The sequence below is a fragment of the Schistocerca piceifrons genome, chromosome 1 (genome assembly GCF_021461385.2).
Source record: "Schistocerca piceifrons isolate TAMUIC-IGC-003096 chromosome 1, iqSchPice1.1, whole genome shotgun sequence".
Classification (NCBI taxonomy): domain Eukaryota; kingdom Metazoa; phylum Arthropoda; class Insecta; order Orthoptera; family Acrididae; genus Schistocerca; species Schistocerca piceifrons.
In genome coordinates this window covers 590,141,527-590,162,525 of record NC_060138.1, presented here as the reverse complement: position 1 = coordinate 590,162,525, position 20,999 = coordinate 590,141,527, and the positions used below count along the sequence as shown (strand labels likewise).

The window sequence follows — 20,999 nt, the reverse complement described above, 5'->3', positions numbered from 1 at the left end:
TGATTTATTGATTGTAATGAATCACCTATCAAGATAAATATAGCTTGTTCATTTGACAGTCCATTGTGGAATCCAAAATTTTCTTCTGAGAATGTATTTTCGTACAAAGTGTTTATAAATAAGTAACTTAGAATATTACAAGAGTAAGTCAATAAATAAGTCACAAAACGAGATGGAACCAATAATAATCACTGTAAGTTCCTGAAATTTATTTAATTTTGCTACATATTTGCCCTATATATTCAGATACTTGTCCATCTGTTTACAAGTCCTTGATACCTGGCAACAAAGAAGTTTTAGGTTGCTGTCACAGTCAGTGTGTAATCTCTTTGGCCACAGGCATCATCAGTTTAAAAATGTTTGCCACCAAAATGAGATTTTAGGGTCACAGATGATGAAAGTCACTGGGTTCTAAGTTGGTATCATAGTGTGTATTTTCCGAGCAATCCAAATTAAATGTTTGTAACAGTTCCTGTGTTTGTCCTTCTACATGGTGGCATTGTTATTCAGAAGAGTTGCTCCCTTTGTCAGGAGGTCAGGTCATTTGCAGCAAATGGTCTGTTCAAGTTCTGCAAAGTGATGCAAAATGATGCAGCATTCATGGTCTCATTGTGAGACTGCAATTTCAGTAGGAAAATGCCTTGCATGTTACAAAGCCTGGTAAGCATAACCTTGTGGATTGATGAAATGGTCTTGAACTTTTTCATTTATGAGCAGGTGGAATATTTCCATCCCATGGCCAAAATCAATTGGTTTCCAGTTGAAAGTGATGCACTCAAGATTCATTCCATGTAACAGTTCATGCAACGAAGTCCTCTCCTTCCTCAAAGCACTGAACCAGATACTGTAAAGACAAGCCCATTCTGTTCATTTTGTGTGCCTCGGTCAACACATGTGGTATCCATCGTGCACATACTTCAACTGCTCATGCATGATGTAAGCAGTTTCATGTGAGCACCCTACAGCACATGCTACATCATGAAACATCACACACCAGTCATTAAGAGTGATCACAGCCAAGGATGCTCCTGATCTTTGATACTTTGCCTTCCCCTGTTAAACTCCTAGGTCTGACTTAACACAGCTTTTCATGATAAACAGTTGTCACCACATACAGATAAACTGTTGACTGAGATTATCTATTGACTGAACCTCGCAAAAAGTTCAGCTGATGAACATGTGATTATTTTATTACTGATTTAATCTTAACAACAAGAAAAAAATATCTTCTTGTGGTGCTTTTTGATATACTTGGATTTCTCAAATTTATTTTGGAGAGCATTTCTTATATAGTGAGGTCTACCCTCTTGTGTATTGTCCAAAACTAATTACACACTTCTGTCATGAGAAACTTATTATAAAAGTTTTTGTAGTTTAGGTCTACCTTTGATGAGCTCTTTATTTAGCTGTAAAGATGTTATTCATTTTAACTGTCTAGATTTTTCCTATGTTCTAAGCAGTTATTATCATGTTTTGACAGAAACTCTTCTGATACTTTCTCTTAGAATTTGACAACAGAGTTTTTAATGTAATTTTAAACTATTATCATCAGTGGTTTTTGATTTGTATGTTATTCAGTCTATACTTTGCAAATACTTCTTGAATTTCCCAATTCCTGCTTCACGTATTATGTGGCATTCATGATGTAAGTTAACCATTATGGTTGTAGTAGGATGGGGTGACACATAAGGCTGAAGTGATTGTTCTAACACAAGAACACTGTAATTTATTGCTAGAACAGTACATACACATGGGAGACAAGGTGCAATACAATTAGCAATACACAAGTGACTGACAGAGCCTTGTGCTCTGACCTATGGAGACACTGGTTCCAATAAGGGGTGCAGCTGGTAGGCTGTGTACGCAACTGCTATCATATTAGCTAGCTAGGTGGCCTCTGTTGGTCAAAGTAAGCATAAACTTCATGTACAAACTGTGAAACAGTGAACATACAACACTTTTAGTTATAGCACTCCTCTTCCCTTGCAAAGAAGTGAGTGCCGTGCTCACATCCATTTCTTTTGTGTTGATGTAAGCTGTTGAGTCATGTAATGTGCTGCCACTGGTGCATAGGGTCAGAAATGGTGCTAGCATGTATAGGTGTGGTGTCTGCCCTCCTGTGAGAGGCCACATGGTAGGACAGGCATTCATTTCCACATTCGATTCCAACCCCCAGGGAAGGAGGCTGTGGCAAAGGCAGTAGAACAGGTGGCACTGGCTGTGATGGAGGCGGCCGAATCAGATGCATCGGCTGTGACACACCTGAGCCAGGGTCCCACCGTAGCCCCCAAGAGCTGAAGGGGGCACCCACAGCAGAGGAGACAGTTGTGAAATCATTAGCAGTGGTTGTGGAGAAGGTTAGGGCACCAGCCACAATGTAGGAGACAGCTGGGCCAACGGAAGATGCAAGAGCGGCAGAGGTGCACCTAATGCACAGTTGCCTATGCAACCATACCAGGCTGGAAGCATTGTGGCACTGATGCCAATGGATGGCCTTGTGTCAGCTGAAGCAGATTTAGCAGAGTCTGGGGCTGATGACTTTAACAACTCTGCCAGACTCTTAACCGTCAACTGGGATATGATCTGGGGGCCATTGACTGTAACTAATGGGCTAATGTATAAGGAATACCTTCCACTGCAATTTTCTTTAAAAAAGCTGAACTTATTGTCACTACATATGTAGACAGACAACACATCACATATGGAGACTGAGAATAAGCATCAATTACAACAAGCCACTAGAAATTCAAAAAAAGGTGCCACAAAATCTACATGAATTTGTTACCAAGGCTGCTGTGAATCTGGCCACCATGACACAGAAGTACAGGGAGCAGCCTGATGGGTGGCATCGCTTGATGGATGGTGCCCTGTGGGCAGGTTGCAACAGCTCACACTGTTTCCCCATCAATGTCTGGCAAAAAAAAAAAAAAAAAAAAAAAAAAAAAAAGTGGTCAACATGTAATAAACATATAACCTCATGCCAAAGGGTTGACAGGACTACAACATGAGGAGTGGTGTCCTCTGTAGCTAACAGCAGCATTCTGTCCCAGACATAAAGATGAGTTTATAATGCAAAATAGTTTCCCAAAGGATCAGAACCATGGCCCACAAGTTTTTTCAGCCAGCTGTGTTGCACAAAAGGATCAGCTTCCTTTAAAACAGGATCCATGGCTACTAGAGCTGTAATTTTAGTGCTAGTAATGCAAAAGCCCTCAACAAAATTTTGAGTTTCCTGATCTAAATGTAAATAAAGTAATTTGTCAATCAGCAAGTACAGTAAGGCGTCAGCATTTGTATGTCATGACATAGGTTGAAAATGTATCTCATAATTGTATTGCAAGTGGACAAGAGCCCACTGCTGTATGTGGTGTGTGGCTTTGTATGGCAAGGATGTCAAAAGGTTAAAAAGAGACATCAGTGATTTGTGGTGTGTGGTTGGGTTAAACTCAGACACATACAAAAAAACCATGAAATTTTTTTTGAGCATACATGATCATCAAAGCCTCTCTCTCCTTCTGAGAATAATGCTGTTGCACTGAATTTAAGGATTTAGAGCCACGTGGAATAGGGCATTCAGATCTGTCCACATACTTATGGGCAAGGATGGTGCCAATGCAAAACTGAGATGTTTCCATCACTAACACAAGGTGCTGGCCTAGCTGTAAAATGACTGAACGAGGGGCTGACTGCAGCTTAGATTTCAAGCACTTGAATGCCCAGTCACAAGCTGAAGACCAGTGGAAAGGAACATCTTTACAATAATATATGGAGTGTGTAGTCTTCCCTCCCATGCATTACCATCAAATTTAGCTCTTTCTTTGCAAAAGAATTTTGAAATCTCCAACGGGCATAAGACACACAAAAGAAAACTTTTTTACCTATTGTGGTGTCACCGCCAGACACCACACTGCTAGGTGGTAGCTTAAATCGGCCGCGGTCCATGTAGTACATGTCGGACCCGCGTGTCGCCACTGTGATCGCAGACCTAGCGCCACCACCAAGGCAGGTCTCGTGATACGAGAGAGGACTCGACCCCAGTTGTACGAGAACCAAGCTACCGCCCAGTTGTACGAGAACCAAGCTACCGCCCAGTGGTACGCGAACCTAGCTATCGCCCAGTTGTACGAAGCCTTTCTCTCTCATTAGCCGAGAGACAGAATAGCCATCAGAAGTTAATGGCTACGAACTAACAAGGAGCCATTTGTATCAGTGCCTATAGCTTCGAGTATTCAAGAGAGATGTATTCCAAGGAATCAATAAAAGTTAAGTAAAAAGCATCTACATACTTTTCTTCTTATTCATTCATAAGTTCTCATGTTCCAGACTTCACGCCCGTCTGCTTATTGCCGTTCGTGCACCATCGGCCACAGCGTTAGTTTAGCATTCCTTTTCAGCAATCCACATCACGGTGTCGGTCCAGCTACCGACACTACACCTATCATCATTTTCTTTTGTTGTTGGCTGCAGTTCTCACATATAGGAGTACATTCTTGAGGCTGAAATTTTGATTTTGTGGGTTCCAGTTGGCTAAATATCTGATGAAGATTTGCCTGTCTTACTCTTTAATTTTATTCTTGTCACATTTTTCAATATCGCACCATCTTTACAATTTCCGCTTCTATAACGCCACAAATTACATTGTTTGTGTCAGTCATAAAAATACGTCTGATTCCATCAGAGGCATGCCCACTACTACTTACATTCTGCAGTACTAACAATATTCCAAGGAATTTACAAAACAAAAGTGTTTATAAACTCTCTTGATGAAAGAAGAATCTTCACCAAGTTATATCATTATTTTGTAAATGAATCCAGAAATAAATTTAATAATTAGCAGTACATTGAGCAATTAATTATATGAATTTTAAATATGCCAGACAATTATTTAATTTCAAATGTTTTTAAAAGAAGAATAATTTTAACTGTTGGTACACATTGAAACTTCCTGGCAGATTAAAACTGTGTGCCCGACCGAGACTCGAACTCGGGACCTTTGCCTTTTGCGAGCAAGCGCTCTACCATCTGAGCTACCGAAGCACGACTCACGCCCGGTACTCACAGCTTTACTTCTGCCAGTACCTCGTCTCCTACCTTCCAAACTTTACAGAAGCTCTCCTGCGAACCTTGCAGAACTAGCACTCCTGAAAGAAAGGATATTGCGGAGACATGGCTTAGCCACAGCCTGGGGGATGTTTCCAGAATGAGATTTTCACTCTGCAGCGGAGTGTGCGCTGATATGAAACTTCCTGGCATATTAAAACTGTGTGCCCGACCGAGACTCGAACTCGGGACCTTTGCCTTTCGCGGGCAAGCGCTCTACCATCTGAGCTACCGAAGCACGACTCACGCCCGGTACTCACAGCTTTACTTCTGCCAGCTTTACTTCTGTTAGTACACATTGATTGCAACAAATTAATTTCTTTTTATACATTTTAGCCTGAAATATAATACATCGTATACAAAATAATATGAAATTCATTTAGTTAAACAGCTGAGATAATGTTCAGCTATACAAGTTTTAAAATACTTTTTTTGTATCGCCTATTTCTATAAATAAAGGTAATGTCAGAGGAGAGTGTCCCATTACAAGTGGTTGTGCCACAGTAGCACCATCACTGCTGACACAATGTTCACATCCACATTTACTTCATCCTCACTCTGGTGTGGAATTTGTGGTAGTATGCAATTTTGCCTCAAAATGCCTGTAATGCCTTGACGGATGTGGGGTGTGGCAACATGGCAATAGCATCAATATGCTGGTACAATGGTTTCATGGCAGCATGCAACACTTCAAAACCCAAATAAATAATCAATGGTGGAGAAACTGTGTCTTGTCCAAACTGCACTTTATCTGTGCAGATTGTAAAACCGAAAATAGAGCATGACGGTTCTGCAGATGTTCCTCTATAGAACCACCAGACTCTACTGTGTCATTTAAATAGTTGCTGCAACTTGGAACTGATGCAATAAGTTGCTCTAAAAAGAAGCTGGTGCACTTGCCACAACAAAAGGCAAATGCTGGTATTGATCAAGCCCAAATGGGGTATTGATAACTAGAAGGCATTTAGAATTCCCCATTGAGTGGCATCTGTAAAGATGTCTCTGCCAAGTCTATCTTTGAAAAATAATGCCCCCTCCTCCCCCCCCTCCCCCCCCCCCCCCCCCCCCCCCCCAACTGCTCATCAGTGCATGGCAAAGGATAGGTATCAATGATTGATTGGCCATTAATAAATTTCTAGAATCACTGCAGAGGCATAATTTACTGATAGGTTTTTTGACTAGCCCAGGTGATGATGACTATTCACTGGAAGAACGATGTCAAATAACATCAAGGGATCAAAGATGATCTAATTCTGCTTTTACTTGATCCCGTAAAGTTACCAGTACCAGGCGGGCTCGGAAAAAAACAAGGGGGTGGGGGTAGAGTGTTTCATCATAATATGAGCCTGGAATTCTATTGCACAATTCAGTCCTGGAGAAACTAGAGAGGCAAATTTCTCACATAAAACATCTAACTGTTGATATGGAATTTGATCAGATGATCAGAAACCAAATGCACTTCATCATCAATGGAAAATCCAAAGAGTTTAAAAGTGTCCAAACCAAACAGATTTTCAGTGTAAGCATCATCCACAACTAGGAAGGCTAATGAACGAATTACAGCCTTGAAAGTCACATGTGCAGAAAACTTGTCAAGCATGAGAATCTATTGTTTCTTAAAACTCACTAGCCTCCAAGGCATTGGAGTCAAAGGGGAGAACACAAATCCACATAAGACTGAGAAGTCAGTAACACTGCTGCTGCATCTGTGTCCACCTCATTCTCAGTGGTTTGTTAGACACACACATTTCAGTGTGTAACTTGCTCTGAAGCACCATCACTGCTGACACAATGTTCACATCCACATTTGCTTCATCCTCTCTCTGGTTTGGAAAGGTGTTACATACAGAAGCAATGTGTCCTTTCTTATGGCACCTATTAAGCATTGCCCAGTGCATGGAACATGCAGTCCTTTCTTGTTGAATGTAGCAGAAGGACCACGAAAGCAGCAGAACACAAGGGTGTTGCTGTTATGACACAGACTGTTGTTGTGAATGACATTTAGCTACATGACACTGAGACAGCTGCTGGACTGCTGCAATAATATCTACACTCCTATGTTCCCTCGCAAACCGACTGAAGGCTGGGAGGGGTGAGAGGAACTAATTTCTGAAACTTCAGAGTGGTATTCTGTCTGACTAACTTCAGCCTTTGAAACTTCAAATGACTGAACTATGTTCAATACTTCCACAAGCATAGGATTTTCATGTTGTAGAGCTCACACTCAATCTTCCCTATCGGGAACGAAACGTGATTGTTCCACAAAGCATATGATCTGCATAGGATTCCTTATGAGCTTTTGCCACAAAATTACAACTATGGCTAAGTCCATCAGTTCGTTGAAATAACCAGTTCACATATTATGCAAAAAACTGGCGATTTCTCAAACTGTGGAACAATCAAGAATGGGGTGCCACAAGGTTTGGTCTTGGGTCCTCTGCTGTTCTTAATATATATTAATGACTTACCTCTCTATATTCACGAAGATGCAAAGCTGGTACTTTTTGCCAATGATACAAGTATAGCTATTATACCCAACAGACAAGAATTAACTGGTGAAATTGTAAACGATGTTTTTCAGAAAATCATTAAGTGGTTCTCTGCAAATGGGCTCTCATTAAACTTTGACAAAATACAGTATATACAGTTCCACACAGTAAATGGAATGACACCATTAATAAATATAGACTTTGATCAGAAATCGGTAGCTAAGGTAGAATATTCAAAATTCCTAGGTGTATGCATTGATGAGGGGTTGAACTGTAAAAAACACACTGAGGATTTGCTGAAATGTTTGAGTTCAGCTACTTATGCTATTAGGGTCATTGCAAATTTTGGCGATATACATCTGAGTAAATTAGCTTACCACGCCTATTTTCATTCTCTGCTTTTGTATGGCATCATATTCTGGGGTAACTCATCATTGAGTAAAAGAGTGTTCATTACACACAAGCGTGTAATCAGAATAATTGCTGGAGCTCATCCAAGATCATCCTGCAGACACTTATTTAAAGAGCTAGAGATCTTCACTGTAGCCTCACAATACATATATTCACTTATGAAATTTGTTATTAACAATCCGAATGAATTCAAAAGTAATAGCAGTGTACATGGCTACAACACTAGGAGAAAGGATGATCTTCACTACTGAAGGTTAAATCTAACTTTGGCTCAGAGGGGGTAAATTATGCTGCCACGAAAGTCTTTGGTCACTTACCTAACAACATCAAAAGTCTGACAAATAGCCATATAGCATTTAAAAGGAAATTAAAAGAATTTCTTAATGGTAACTCCTTCTACTCATTAGATGAATTTTTGGATATAGTAAGTGGGTAATTTCCCCAACACCCCCCCCCCCCAAAAAAAAGAAAAAAAAATAAAAAAAAAATAAAAAAACATAAAAAAATTAAAAAATATTAAGAGTCATGTAATATTTTGTGTAATGTAGTATCTTGTATAGTCACCTTTTACTAACCTGACACGTTCCACATCATTACGAAGTGTCGTATTCATGATGTATGGAACAAGTACTAATCTAATCTAACCTAATCTAATCTAATCTAATCTACTGCTCATGCCCTATATGACTGTTTTGGCCACTTTTAGCAACGGTAAAAATTCACACAAGAAGCAATAATGTATGTTTACAGTGATAGATAGAAAGTAAAAAACTTCCTGGAAGATTAAATCTGTGTGCTGGACAGAGATTCAAACTCAGGACCTTTGCCATTTGACGGCAAGTGCTCTTCCATCTCAGCTACTCAAGCAAGGTTCATGAACTGTCCTCACAGTTTTACTTGTGCCAGTACTTTGTCTCCTACACTCCGTCTCCTAAGCCATATCTCCACAACATCCTTTCTTTTAGGAGTGCTAGTTCTGCATGTTTTGCAGGAGAGTATCTGTGAGGTTTGGAAAGAAGGAGATGAGGTACTGGCAGAAGTAAAGCTGTGAGGACAGGCAGTGAGTTGTGCTTGGGTAGCTCAATTGTTTGGAGCACTTACAAAAGGCAAAGGTGCTGAATTTGACTCTCAGTCCGGCACACAGTTTTAATCTGTCAAGAAGTTTCATATCAGTGCACACACTGCTGCAGAGTGAAAATTTCATTCTGGAAACATCCTTCAGACTGTGGCTAAATCATCTCTCTGCAGTGTCCTTTCTTCGAGAAGTACTAGTTCTTAAAGTTTTGCAGGAGAGCTTCTGTGAAGTTTGGAAGGTAGGAGACTTGGTACTGGCAGAAGAAAAGCTGTGAGGATGGATTGTGAGTCACACATGGGTAGCTCAAATGATAGACTACTTTCTCACAAAAGGTAAAGGTGCCAAGTTTGAGTTGGAGTTCAGCAAACAGTTTTAATCTGTGAAGAAGTTTCATGTCAGTGCACACTCTGGTGCAGAGTGAAAATTTCATTCAGTTAGGAAGTAACTCTAACAGCGGATAAAGTGAAGGATTTGCTGGTTCTTGTAAGGGAGTGAGCGCACGCAACAGCTGATATATGCACAGTGAAATCCAAGAAAAAAAAGTCCTTGCACAAGTTTACATCTATTAACAAATGCCCAGAAATATTGCCATAGGCATTTTCTGTATGTGTCTGAGTCGTCTTCTGCATTGTCATATGCCAGGAACAGCGGCGGATATGTTGCTGTCAGGGCCACAGGGTGTGCCAGTGTAGTTGTTAAACTGGAAATAAAAACTGTCAGTGCCTGCAGTTGCTTGAGAAGAGATTTAAGCACTGTCTCCACGGAAATTAATCTCAAAAGACCAATGACTGAAGTGGAACACATGAAGTCAAAAACAGTACAATTAGCAATACACAAGCGGCGAGCAGAGCATTGCATTCTGGCCTATAGAAACATTAGGTCCAACTGGCAGACTGTGTATGCAACTGACATCGTATCACCAGGCCAGGTAGCCTCTAGTGGCCAAACCATGCACAAACTTTGCGCACAAACTATGAGACAGTGCATACACAACATTGGTAGTTACAGCAGTGAGGAATTATTCTTGGGAAATCAGGTGAGTAACATGTTAATTTAGTAAGTTTTGATGCATTTCCTACATTTCACCTTGTGGCAATACTGTATGGCTCTTGTAGATGCTATTATCTATGTACTGGGTTATGTCTTTCATTTGGATTTGCACCAGAGAGATGAATCATGAGTGTTCAAAAGTTACAGACCCAGAAAATGGTGAGAGAATGACTGCATACTGAGTGACTGAGCTGCCAGTCCATCCTGTCCATTGCTAGAATTCTTACTGCAGTTCACAGAATTGTGGCACCCAGGACAAGATGAGTTTTATAATGAAGTGGTGCGGCCTTAGTAAGAAAGCATATCCAAGATATGAGAAGAGCTGCTCAAAAATGCTCTACTCAACTGCTGCTTTCAACTTGCTTCTGTCCTTTTAGCCTAAACATGGTAGTGGGCAGATAGAAATGCATGTATCTCAGGTAGCTCTGCAAATGAGAAAGCACAAAAAACAGAGCACACAGTCTCAGTTGCTACCTGAAGTGTGCCTACAAGGAGCTGACATGACAGGATGAGGACCCACATCTGCACTCAAAAAAGAACTCATGTAACACCAGTTCTAAAATGCTCTCCAAATGTAAATCACTGCAGTATTGAACACAAAGTCTCAGGGGAAATCAAACTGTGGAAAATTGAAAACTTCATAGGAGAATACAGTGCAATACATGTTCTCACACTGACAAAGACTTCTGTGTCTTAGCGGCAGGTGAAGACACTTCTATTGTATTGCTGACAACAGAAAATTGGGATCATACTGCAAAAAACAGTGTACAAACAAGTGATGAAGGATCCTACACCAGGAGTGTCACAGAAGACTATCTCACTCCTCAACAATTTGTGCTTAGATGAGGAGATTTGAGAGTATTAAAGTCCTTAGAAACAGTTCCACTTTGTCACTTCCAAAAATACATGAAGAGTGAGTGCTACTGTGACTAACAATGTGTAGCATTAATGCTTAATCTGTGGTTTGGCTAAATATCTAGCAATGCTTCTGAAGCCTCTGGTGACACAATGTCAAAACTCAAGATGGTTTGTGGCAGTTCTCTGAGATAAATACCTGGATAAGAGTTGATTTGCTGTCAGCTTTAATGTCATGTTGCTCTGCACATGAGTGCAAGTAGAAGACTCCTTACAACAGCTATAGAATCACTATGATAAGGAGACAATAGAACTACTTTGACATGTACTAATTATGATGTATTTTCAATGTTGTTTCAAGTTCTGTGTATGGACAGATACATTCTCCTCTCCCTACAGTAATCATCAACTTTTACACAGAGCACTTCAAGGATACATCACTTGACGTTAATTGGATCAAGCCAATTTTCTCCTATAAATTAAGAAAAAAACACCTTTATGTTGTGACCACAAGTGAAAGGAAACATCTTGGAGTTTCTGCAGCATGTTAACAGCATACATTAAAGTGTAAAGTTCACATTGAAGTAGAGAAAACTAATTGTTTTCCTTTGTTGGAAATTTTAATAAAGATAAAAGAACCGATGATGTGCTTGGGCTGTCTGTGAACCACAAGAAGGTGCACATGAACCCCAACTTAAATTCTGGATGTCTGTCACCATCTAGTGCCTCACTTCTTGGTAATCATGACTATAGTGAGCAGAGCCCAAACCATCTACAACAATGAGTTGCAACACCTTTGTGAAACATTCTATAGGAACGTGTACTCACAGGCAACAAAAAGATGTACTATCAGGGTGGCTGATTGGAAGAAAAAGTAAGAGATGAATGAATGCAGCAAGGTATTGTGCTCATCCCATACGCTGGATAGCCCAGTGCCAAGATTGCCAGTTTCCTGAAAAACCATAACATGAAGGCAGTTTTCTCCACGTATGCAAAATTAAGAGCATGCTGGGCACCATAAAAAATTCCTTAATTCTGAAAACACATGGTATGTATTGGATCATGTGCAAGAAGGGCCACCAATACACAAGCAAAAAGGAATGCTGCACCCCAATGAATTGTGGAGCACATCGTCGAGGATACACATTCAACTAAACAGACCCAAAGATGCTATGTTTTGTCAGGGGTTTCTGTAATTCGATAATCAAGAAAGCTTTTGAAATAAGAATGCGTGGAAATCTAGTGAACAAGAACAGCAGCTTCTACCTCACCCTGCACTTGGGATCATGTAACATCAAACACATGCCAGAAGGAATTCCTACCTGGAGTGCCGTTAATGGACAGGATGGAATAGTGACCCCCCAAGACACAAAGTGCAGACATTTTCTCATGAACTCTGTCCCCACTGCCCAAGACTCTCATTTCACTTGTGATTGACCAAACTGGTGGTACTCCAGAAGCTGTAAGACATGACTTGGAATATACAAGTAATAGCATCTGACAGAATCCCAACACTTCACCGGAAGACAACAAGAAACTTCTCAACCTACTCACCTAATGCTCTGAGAAGAGTTGATCAGTGCAATTTATTAAGAAAGCATACAGCTTCATAGGTGAAACTGAACTCTCATTGATGTGGAGAATCTTCAACCAAGCATGGTACACATATCATATAATATCTGAAAAAAATAGTGCTGTAGGACCAGGACAATCTTAATACCTCCAGGAAAGAGGGTGGGGATAGAGGAGGAAAGTGAGTGATATGTAGGCATAGTGTGTTAAATGGATCTGAGAAAAAATGTTTCTCCCACGAGCAAATTTACATTTCTCATTCAAGAGTGGGTTCACATGAGAATTTATTTATTCTTTCACTTGGAGGGTAAACTAAAAATATTGTATTCAGCCAAGTTTTATGTTTAATTAAGATTGCAATTAATTTTTAAAGGATTTTACTTTATAATTTGCGTATTGTATTTTTATTTTAAAAAAATGTAGATGAACTATGTCTGTTCATGCACAACAGAAGTAGCTAATTTCTCTTCCTATCAACTACATAAGTTAGTAAATGGGAAATCAGTTGTAAACGAGAGTGGCATATCTATTTTTACAGCAATTCAGATTTATAATAATGGATTTTATTTTTGTAAACTATAACCACTGTTATTTTAATGTTTACTCATTTACAGATATAATTAATTTTAAGTAAATCTATTCCTTCCTGTTTAATGCTACCCTTATAAACTAACAATCCTTTTGCACACAGGGATTACCACAGTTTGTACCATTCCGGAAACAGAAGAATGCATTTGGTGGCTCGAGACATCTGACACATGATCTTCCACTTCCAACAGATGAATATCAAGATGAATTTATCTGTCCAAATGAACAAGATATTCTTCGTGGAAGGCGAGCAAGGGCATCAACATTAATAGAACCTCCAGCACGTCACAAAGTTGTCCTTCGAATGTCCTCACTGCAGGCCAATAGAACAGTGGAAAATATTCCTTTCCCTGTTATGAGGCAACTCTCATCTCCAGCTATTACTAATGGCCAGTTTATACCAATACTTTCAAGGTAAATCATAGCAAATAAGTTTTATATGAACACTTACATTCTGTATGATAGTAACTTATGCAACAATAAATTGTTGTATAATCCTTTACCACATTTACATTTACAGTTACTCAGTAGTATACATAATTCAGTTTTAAATAAATCTACTTTCTTGCTATATGCCTAATGAGAGGTTGCTGAAGACCTCTGCACCAGATTAAAAAATACCCATATTCAGTCCTAGGTAAGAAGGCAAAATCCACATGGAAATTATTTTTCCATCCTGTATTATTGTTACAGAAATCAAAGAAAAACTCAGAAGGACTTTTATTAATAGCAACAAATACCATTCATGGGTAAATGTGTTGGGAAGTATGTGTTAAAATTTAACAATCTTCAAAGAGGCCTCTGCAAAATGCTCAGTTATCTAACAAGTTGTTGTTGTGATCTTCAGTCCAAAGACTGGTTTGATGCAGCTCTCCATGCTGTTCTATTCCGTACAAGCCTTGACATCTCTGTGTAACTAATGTAACCTACATCCTTTTGAACTTGCTAACTGTGTTCATCTCTTGGTCTCCCTCTATTATTTTTACCTCCCACATTTCTCACCAACTCTAAACTGATGATCCCTTGATGTCTCAGACTGTATTCCCTTAACTAATCCCTTCTTTTAATCAAGTTGTGCCACAAAATTCTTTTCTCCCCAGTTCTGTTCAGTATCTCCCAATTAGTTATGTGATTTTCAGCCATCTTCTGTAGCACCACATTTCAAAAGTTTCCATTCCTTTGTTGTCTAAACTGCTTATGATCCACTTGTCACTTTCATACATGGCTGAACTCCAGAGAAATACCTACAGAAGGTAACTTCCTAATGCTTAAATTTACATTTGATATCAACAAATTTCTCTTCTTCAAAAACATTTTTCTTGGCATTGCCTGTAAACACTTTTTATCTTGTTGACTTTGGCTATAATCCATTTTTCTGTTGCCCAAATAGGAAAACTTATCTACTAGTTTAAGTGCCTTGTTTCCTAATCTAATTCCCTCACAAATACCTGATTTTATCTGACTACATCCCATTACTCTTATTTTGCTTTTGTTGATGTTCATCTTATATCATCCTTTCAAAACATTGTTCATCCCATTCAACTGCTTTTCCAAGTAATTTGCTGTCTCTGACAGAATTTCAATGTCTTCTGCAAACATCAAGGTTTTTATTTCATCTCCCCGAAGTTTAATTCCTTCTCCAAATTGTTCTTTGGTTTCCTTTACTATTCACTCACTGATACCTTCAAAATATCAATGAGTGTATTTCAGTTGACATTGTCTAAAGAAAAGCTTTCTCCAAATCTAGAAAAGCTTTAAATCTAGGTTTTCCTTTCCTTAGTCTATCATTTAAGATAAACTGATGTTCCCTGACGTCAGCTTCTACCAGTTTTTCCAGTTTTCTGTAAAGGATTTGTGTTAGTATTTTGCAACCATGGCTTATTAAACTGATAGTTGGGTATTTTTCTCACCTGTCAGCAACTGATTCTGTGGAATTGGAATTATTATGTCCTTCTTGAAGTCTGTGTGTATTTTGCCTGTCTCATATATCTTGCCCACTAGGTGGCTCTTCTAATGCTGTTAGTAGTTCTGATGGATTGTCGTCTGCACCCAAGGCTTTGCTTTGACTTAGATCTTTCAGAGCTCTGTCAAATCCTTCTCATAGTATCATATCACCTTCATCTCCAACCACTAGCTTTTCTATAATATTGCCTTCAAGTTTATCTCCCTTGTATAGATCTTCTATATATTCCTTCCACCTTTCAGCTCTCCCTTCTTCACTTAGGACTACTTTTCCATCTGAGCCCTTGATATTCATACAGCTGCTTCTCTTTCCAGCAAAAGGGCACTTTAACTGTCCTGTAGGTAGCATCTATCTTTCCCCTAATGAAATACATTTCTAAATCCTTACATTTGTCCTCTAGCCATTCCTGCTTGGTCAGTTTGCACTTCCTGTCAATCTCATTTTTTAAATGTTTGTATTCCCTTTCACCTGCATCATTTGCTACCTTTTTATATTTTCTTCTTTTATCAGTTAAATTCCTTTTCTCTTATATTATCCAAGGATTTCTAATAGGCCTTGCTTTTTACCTATTTGATCCTCTGCTGCCTTCACTATTTCATCTCTCAACACTACCTACTCATCTTGTACTGTATTCCTGTCCCCTGTTTCAGTGCCCTGTATTCCTGTCCCCTGTTTACCGCTGAAACTCAACAAACTCTGGTTCTTTCAACTTATCCAGGTAACATCTACTTTTTTGTAATTTGTTCAGTTTCAATATATCATTCACAACCAACCAATTGTGTTCACAGTTCACATCTGCCACTGAAAATGTTTTACAATTTGAAACCTGGTTCTGAAGTCACTCTCTTGCCACTGTATGATCAATCTGAAACCTTCAGGTGTCTGCAAGTCTCTTCCACATATATAAACTTCTTTCATTAATCTTAAACCAAGTGTTAGTGATAATTAAATTATGATCTGTACAAAATTCTACCAGGTGTCTTCCTCTTTCATTCCTTTCCCCCAGTCTATTTACCTACTATTTTTCCTTCTCTACCTTTTCCTACTATCAAATTCCAGTGTCCCATTCACAACCGAATTTTCCTCTTTCATAACTATTTTATCTCATCATGCATTTTTCCTATCTCTTCATTTGACAGTGGAGGGTGTTGGTTTCATGTCTATCTTGGCTGTGATAATGCATTCACTATGCTGTTGATAGTAGCTTACCTGTGTTCCTATATTGTTATTAATTACTAGACTAAAATTATCCATATTTGATTGTGTATTTATAAATCCATACACATGTGATCAGAAGTCCTGTTCCTCTTGTCACTGAACTTCATTAATTCCAGCTATATCTAACTTCAACCTATCCATTTCTCTTTCTGAAGTTTCCTAAACAGGTCTTGCAGGTTGGAGATTTTTTGTGGTGTGGAAGCTAATTCCCAGTACCTTTCAGAATCCATAATGAGCCTGTTGGTTCTGAGTCACTGTGCTGAACTATGTGAAACTTATGTTGCACTTTCCTGCAGATTTTTCTCACAGTGTGATTTAATTAGGACATTAGTTTCACCTGCAAAGAGTACTGGGGTCCTATCATGTATTTTGTCAGCCAAGTTATTTACATACAGCAGAAATAGGACAGATCCCAGAACTAACATTGTGGGACCCCATACTTGGATTTTTCACTCATTACTGCAAAAGCTAGAAATTTTTCATGTTTCACTGTCTTTTTATTTGAGGACAGGTCCCAGAACTGACTGTTGTTCAATTCCATAGCTTCTTTTTTTGCTTGTTATTGCGAAAACTAGAATTTTTTTGTGTTTCACTGTGTTTTTTTAGGTCAGGTCCCAGAATTGACCCTTGTGGAACTATATACTTGATTATTTTGTGCTCAGCATTGCAATAACTAGGTTTCAATGTATTTTTACTTTATTTCTGTAACCTATTGATGACTATTGACATATGATTGCCACCTTTTAGACTGGCCTTTAATTCCATAGTCACTTAACTTATGCAAGATATTTCATGATCAGTAAAATGAAAGGCTTTACTAAGGTCAAGAAATATTCCAGATACATGTTGCTTATCATTACTGCTGTTAGTATTTAATTTAAAACGGCAAAAAAATTGCTGATTGGGTTGACTTTCCAGCTGTGAGTCATTTATTAGCCTTTCTTTATTTATGAAGGCTGTTAATCTTCTGAGGAACATTTTTTCCTAAATTTGTGTCATACAGAATTTGTAGGTTTACATATTCAGGAGGATTTGAAGTGGCCCTGAAAAATCTAAATAAAAAACTGAATATGCGTATGTATGCTGTTAGGATTCTTGCTCAAAATATAAGCTACTCATCAGTGATAACAATGTTTCAGGATAGTACACAAGCAGTACTAAGTCGTGGAATAATTTTTGGAGGAATTCCACAATTTACAAAAAAGAAAAAAAAAACCTTTTAAATACACAAAAAATTATCAGAGTGATAAATGAAGCAAACTGCAGGGATTCCTGTTGAACTCTTTCTCAAATTCTGAAAATACTGCCTCAACCATGTTTGCTCATTTATGACATACTAATTTTTATGAAATAGAGCCTCTCAAAATGGAAAACATCTTCAAACATAACTATGATTTATACCTGTGTGAAACTAGGCAGGATCTTAACCTAAATGTAAACACAGTAATTACAAACTTATGCAAAATATGAGTGTAATAGAGTGGAGTTATGTTGAATAATGATATGCCTTCTTCCCTGAAATGCTCACTGACATTAAATACATTGAAGCTAAAGTTGAAACATTTCTTGCTTGACACCTGCTTCTACTCTGTCTCTGAATTTCTGGAACATCATAATAAGGAAACCTCATTTATCAAATATTGTTGATTATTGCATGTGTCATGCTACATTATACTGTAATTTAACAATATTATGAACAGGATATTTTCTGATCAACATATAGCACAAATGCTGAGTCATAGATAGGCACAACAAAAAGACTGTTTGTCTTTTTGTTGTCCCTATCTGCAACTCAGCATCTCTGGCTATATGTTGAGTAACAAGTATCCTTTTCATAATATTGTTAAATTCCATCCTGGATTTTCCATTGTTGATTACACAATAATTTACTTTGATTGCACTGATGAGGTAGTCTCACTTAATAACTACTGCTATCAAATGTACAAGCTAGGTAGTTTGTCAGTATTTATTATTATGTGACAATATTTGAAAAGGAAAATTGCTACTCACAATCTAGCAGAGATGCTGAATCGCAGGTAGGCACAACAAAAAGACTCTCACAATTAAAGCATTCAGCCATTAAGGCTTTTACAAATTAATTATGTTTATCCCTTTTCCTATGCCATATATACAAACAATGTATTATAAATTATTTTCTGTTCCAAAATAAAATAAAACAATGATTAATATCCAAATGGTCCAAATGGCTCTGAGCACTATGGGACTTAATTTCTGAGGTCATCAGTCCCCTAGAACTTAGAACTACTTAAACCTAACTAACCTAAGGACATTACACACATCCATGCCCGAGACAGGATTCGAACCTGCGACCATAGAGGTTGTGCAGCTCCAGACTCTAGCGCCTAGAACTGCTCGGCCACTCCGGCCTGCAGGGATTAACACTGCAGAGACATGGCCCACATGTAGAACCAGAGACACCATACTCTGTGCAGCTGGAGAAGTCTGTCACACTGCTCAGAAAATGTGAACAGCCATCAAATAAAACAGAAATGTGAAAATAAGAGCCAGTTTTGCTTGTTGATGTGAAATGGTGCAATAACATTATGTTTGTGAGTGTGAACACAATAGAATGACCATCTCTGGAAAATAAGCTTGCCAAATGTGAGACTTCAGCTTGTACAGGCCATGCTGATATGATTATTATCTATGTACATAACTAGTGAGTGTAAGCAGGTTATCCACAATAAGAATTAGATATTTGTCCACACAGTGTGACCACATAGAGGAGTGAGTGGTACCTTGTCAGCATGGCCGTAACAGATCATACAGCTGGTTCCACACTTTTGTCTCCATGTCAGAGCACTGCAATGGATCTGGACCTTTTCACATCAGTGGCTCAAAACTCCTTGCAGTAGTCCATACTGGTGGCACATGTGCTAGCTTTAATCATCAAAAATATTCATACTGTAATGGGCATGTGGGTACTGCCACAGACATGCTGAGTGGAAATACATTGTTTTTACTTCAACTTGTCCTACAGTAATGACCAATATATGTTAGATTCTACCATGGTGACAGCAGTCTGGCAGCTTGCATAGCGGAAAGGCATATCACACACACACACACCAAGTGTGATGGTTTGTGATAGGCCCTCTTTGAGTCCTAGCCACAAGTTTTAGGAGTACTGATTACAGCTGATTAGGGCAGATTAATTCTAATATTTGGGTATTGTAATGTTTTTGATCTGCGATATAATGTTCATTTCAGACACATATGTCTTCTGTATCTTCCAGATGAGTGAAACCTTGGAAAGTATTTTCATTGAACTGCACACTCCTTCATCACACATTGCACTATTACTCACACAGGACATCAAAATAAAATTATGTACACCTGTTTCTTAGCATGCATTGTTATTGCTGTCCCCAAGGAACTTGCATTATGATATAATACATGTAGATGTCATTCACTATTTTGTTCTTTCTTTTTTTAAATTGAGGCCAGTTCCTATTACTCCTCTTGCTGCTGCGAAAGATAAGGGTGTCCTGAAGAAACTGGCATCATCTACTTCATTTAAGTGAGTGTAACATGTGTTTTTAAATTTAAACTTAAGTATTCAATGCTTTTTTGAATTAATTTGAAATTAAATTATTGTCAAACTCATGTTTTCACATAGTGGAAAATCTTTTTTGAATATGTAGGTCTTATAAATTATTTCTTACTGTTTCTGTATTTTACAAAAAATCTAGTAACTTGATAAAATATTTTATGATACTTAATAAGTACAGGATATATAACTCAGGTGTTCAGTATTATAAATATCATTTTGATATCTACACTTGCTTAAAAATACATGAAAGCTTTTAATAGAGAAATCATATGTAAAAATTAACACATTTCGTGTTTGAAATCTTGTAAGTGATAAATAGTTACTCTTTGACAGATCCACGACATCAGTAACAGAACAGGAGCAACAACCAGCTAGACGGCTACTCTCAACAACTTCTAGTTTGAGTGATGACTTAAGTGAAGATGATGATTTGTGTAAGTTGCACATTACTTGTTAATATCCAAGCGGCTCTCTAACAAATAGTGAAGGTTTGTGACTTTTTGATGTGGATTGCTGATGACAAAAAGAGTGATGCATGAATAATATTTTTCTCTTTGCTGGATATTACATTTATGATGCAAACAGTGCCAGTGCATTTCAAGGGTTCTAATTTGAATCTGTTTGGAATATGTTTTAATTTGCCATTAAGGTTAATAACACTGTGCACTCCACTGCAGAGTGAAAGATTCATTCCATGTATAGGCTATTTATAAGCCGTCTTATGCACACCACTTCACTCACTCCACTTCTTCCTCTGCATGCTTTCTTCAGTAGTGTATTGTGTACTTGCAGGAACTGAATTAAGCACTGAATTTCAAGCTGTAGTGCTATGTTCTTTAAGCATGTTAGTTGTTTCTTTTATGTACAATGAAGGGACAGTCTACATGTACAGCTCTAAATAACAATGGCTATTGGGGTGCCTTCTTTTGTAGCTTCACTAACCAGTCTAATTGCTGCATTCTCCAAATTATGATGAAGTAAAATAGATGTGTATGCTGGTATTTCATTATTATAACCATATCTGCAATTATTATTCAAAACATTCTAAGTTGGCTGTTCCAAATTTCATTGATGTCATCAGAGGTTATCAGGATGCCAAATTAATTA

General features: G+C 38.3%; 1 protein-coding gene across 1 annotated transcript in view; it reads left to right on the top strand.

Moving 5' to 3' along the window:
• Positions 1-20,999, top strand: part of LOC124803008 (ATP-binding cassette sub-family C member Sur) — a 415,616-nt gene that overhangs the window by 247,937 nt on the left and 146,680 nt on the right. The window contains exons 15-17 of the mRNA XM_047264118.1: positions 13,244-13,554; positions 19,782-19,859; positions 20,226-20,326. Of these exons, the coding sequence (XP_047120074.1) occupies positions 13,244-13,554; positions 19,782-19,859; positions 20,226-20,326 (490 nt within the window). The remainder of the gene's footprint in view (positions 1-13,243; positions 13,555-19,781; positions 19,860-20,225; positions 20,327-20,999) is intronic.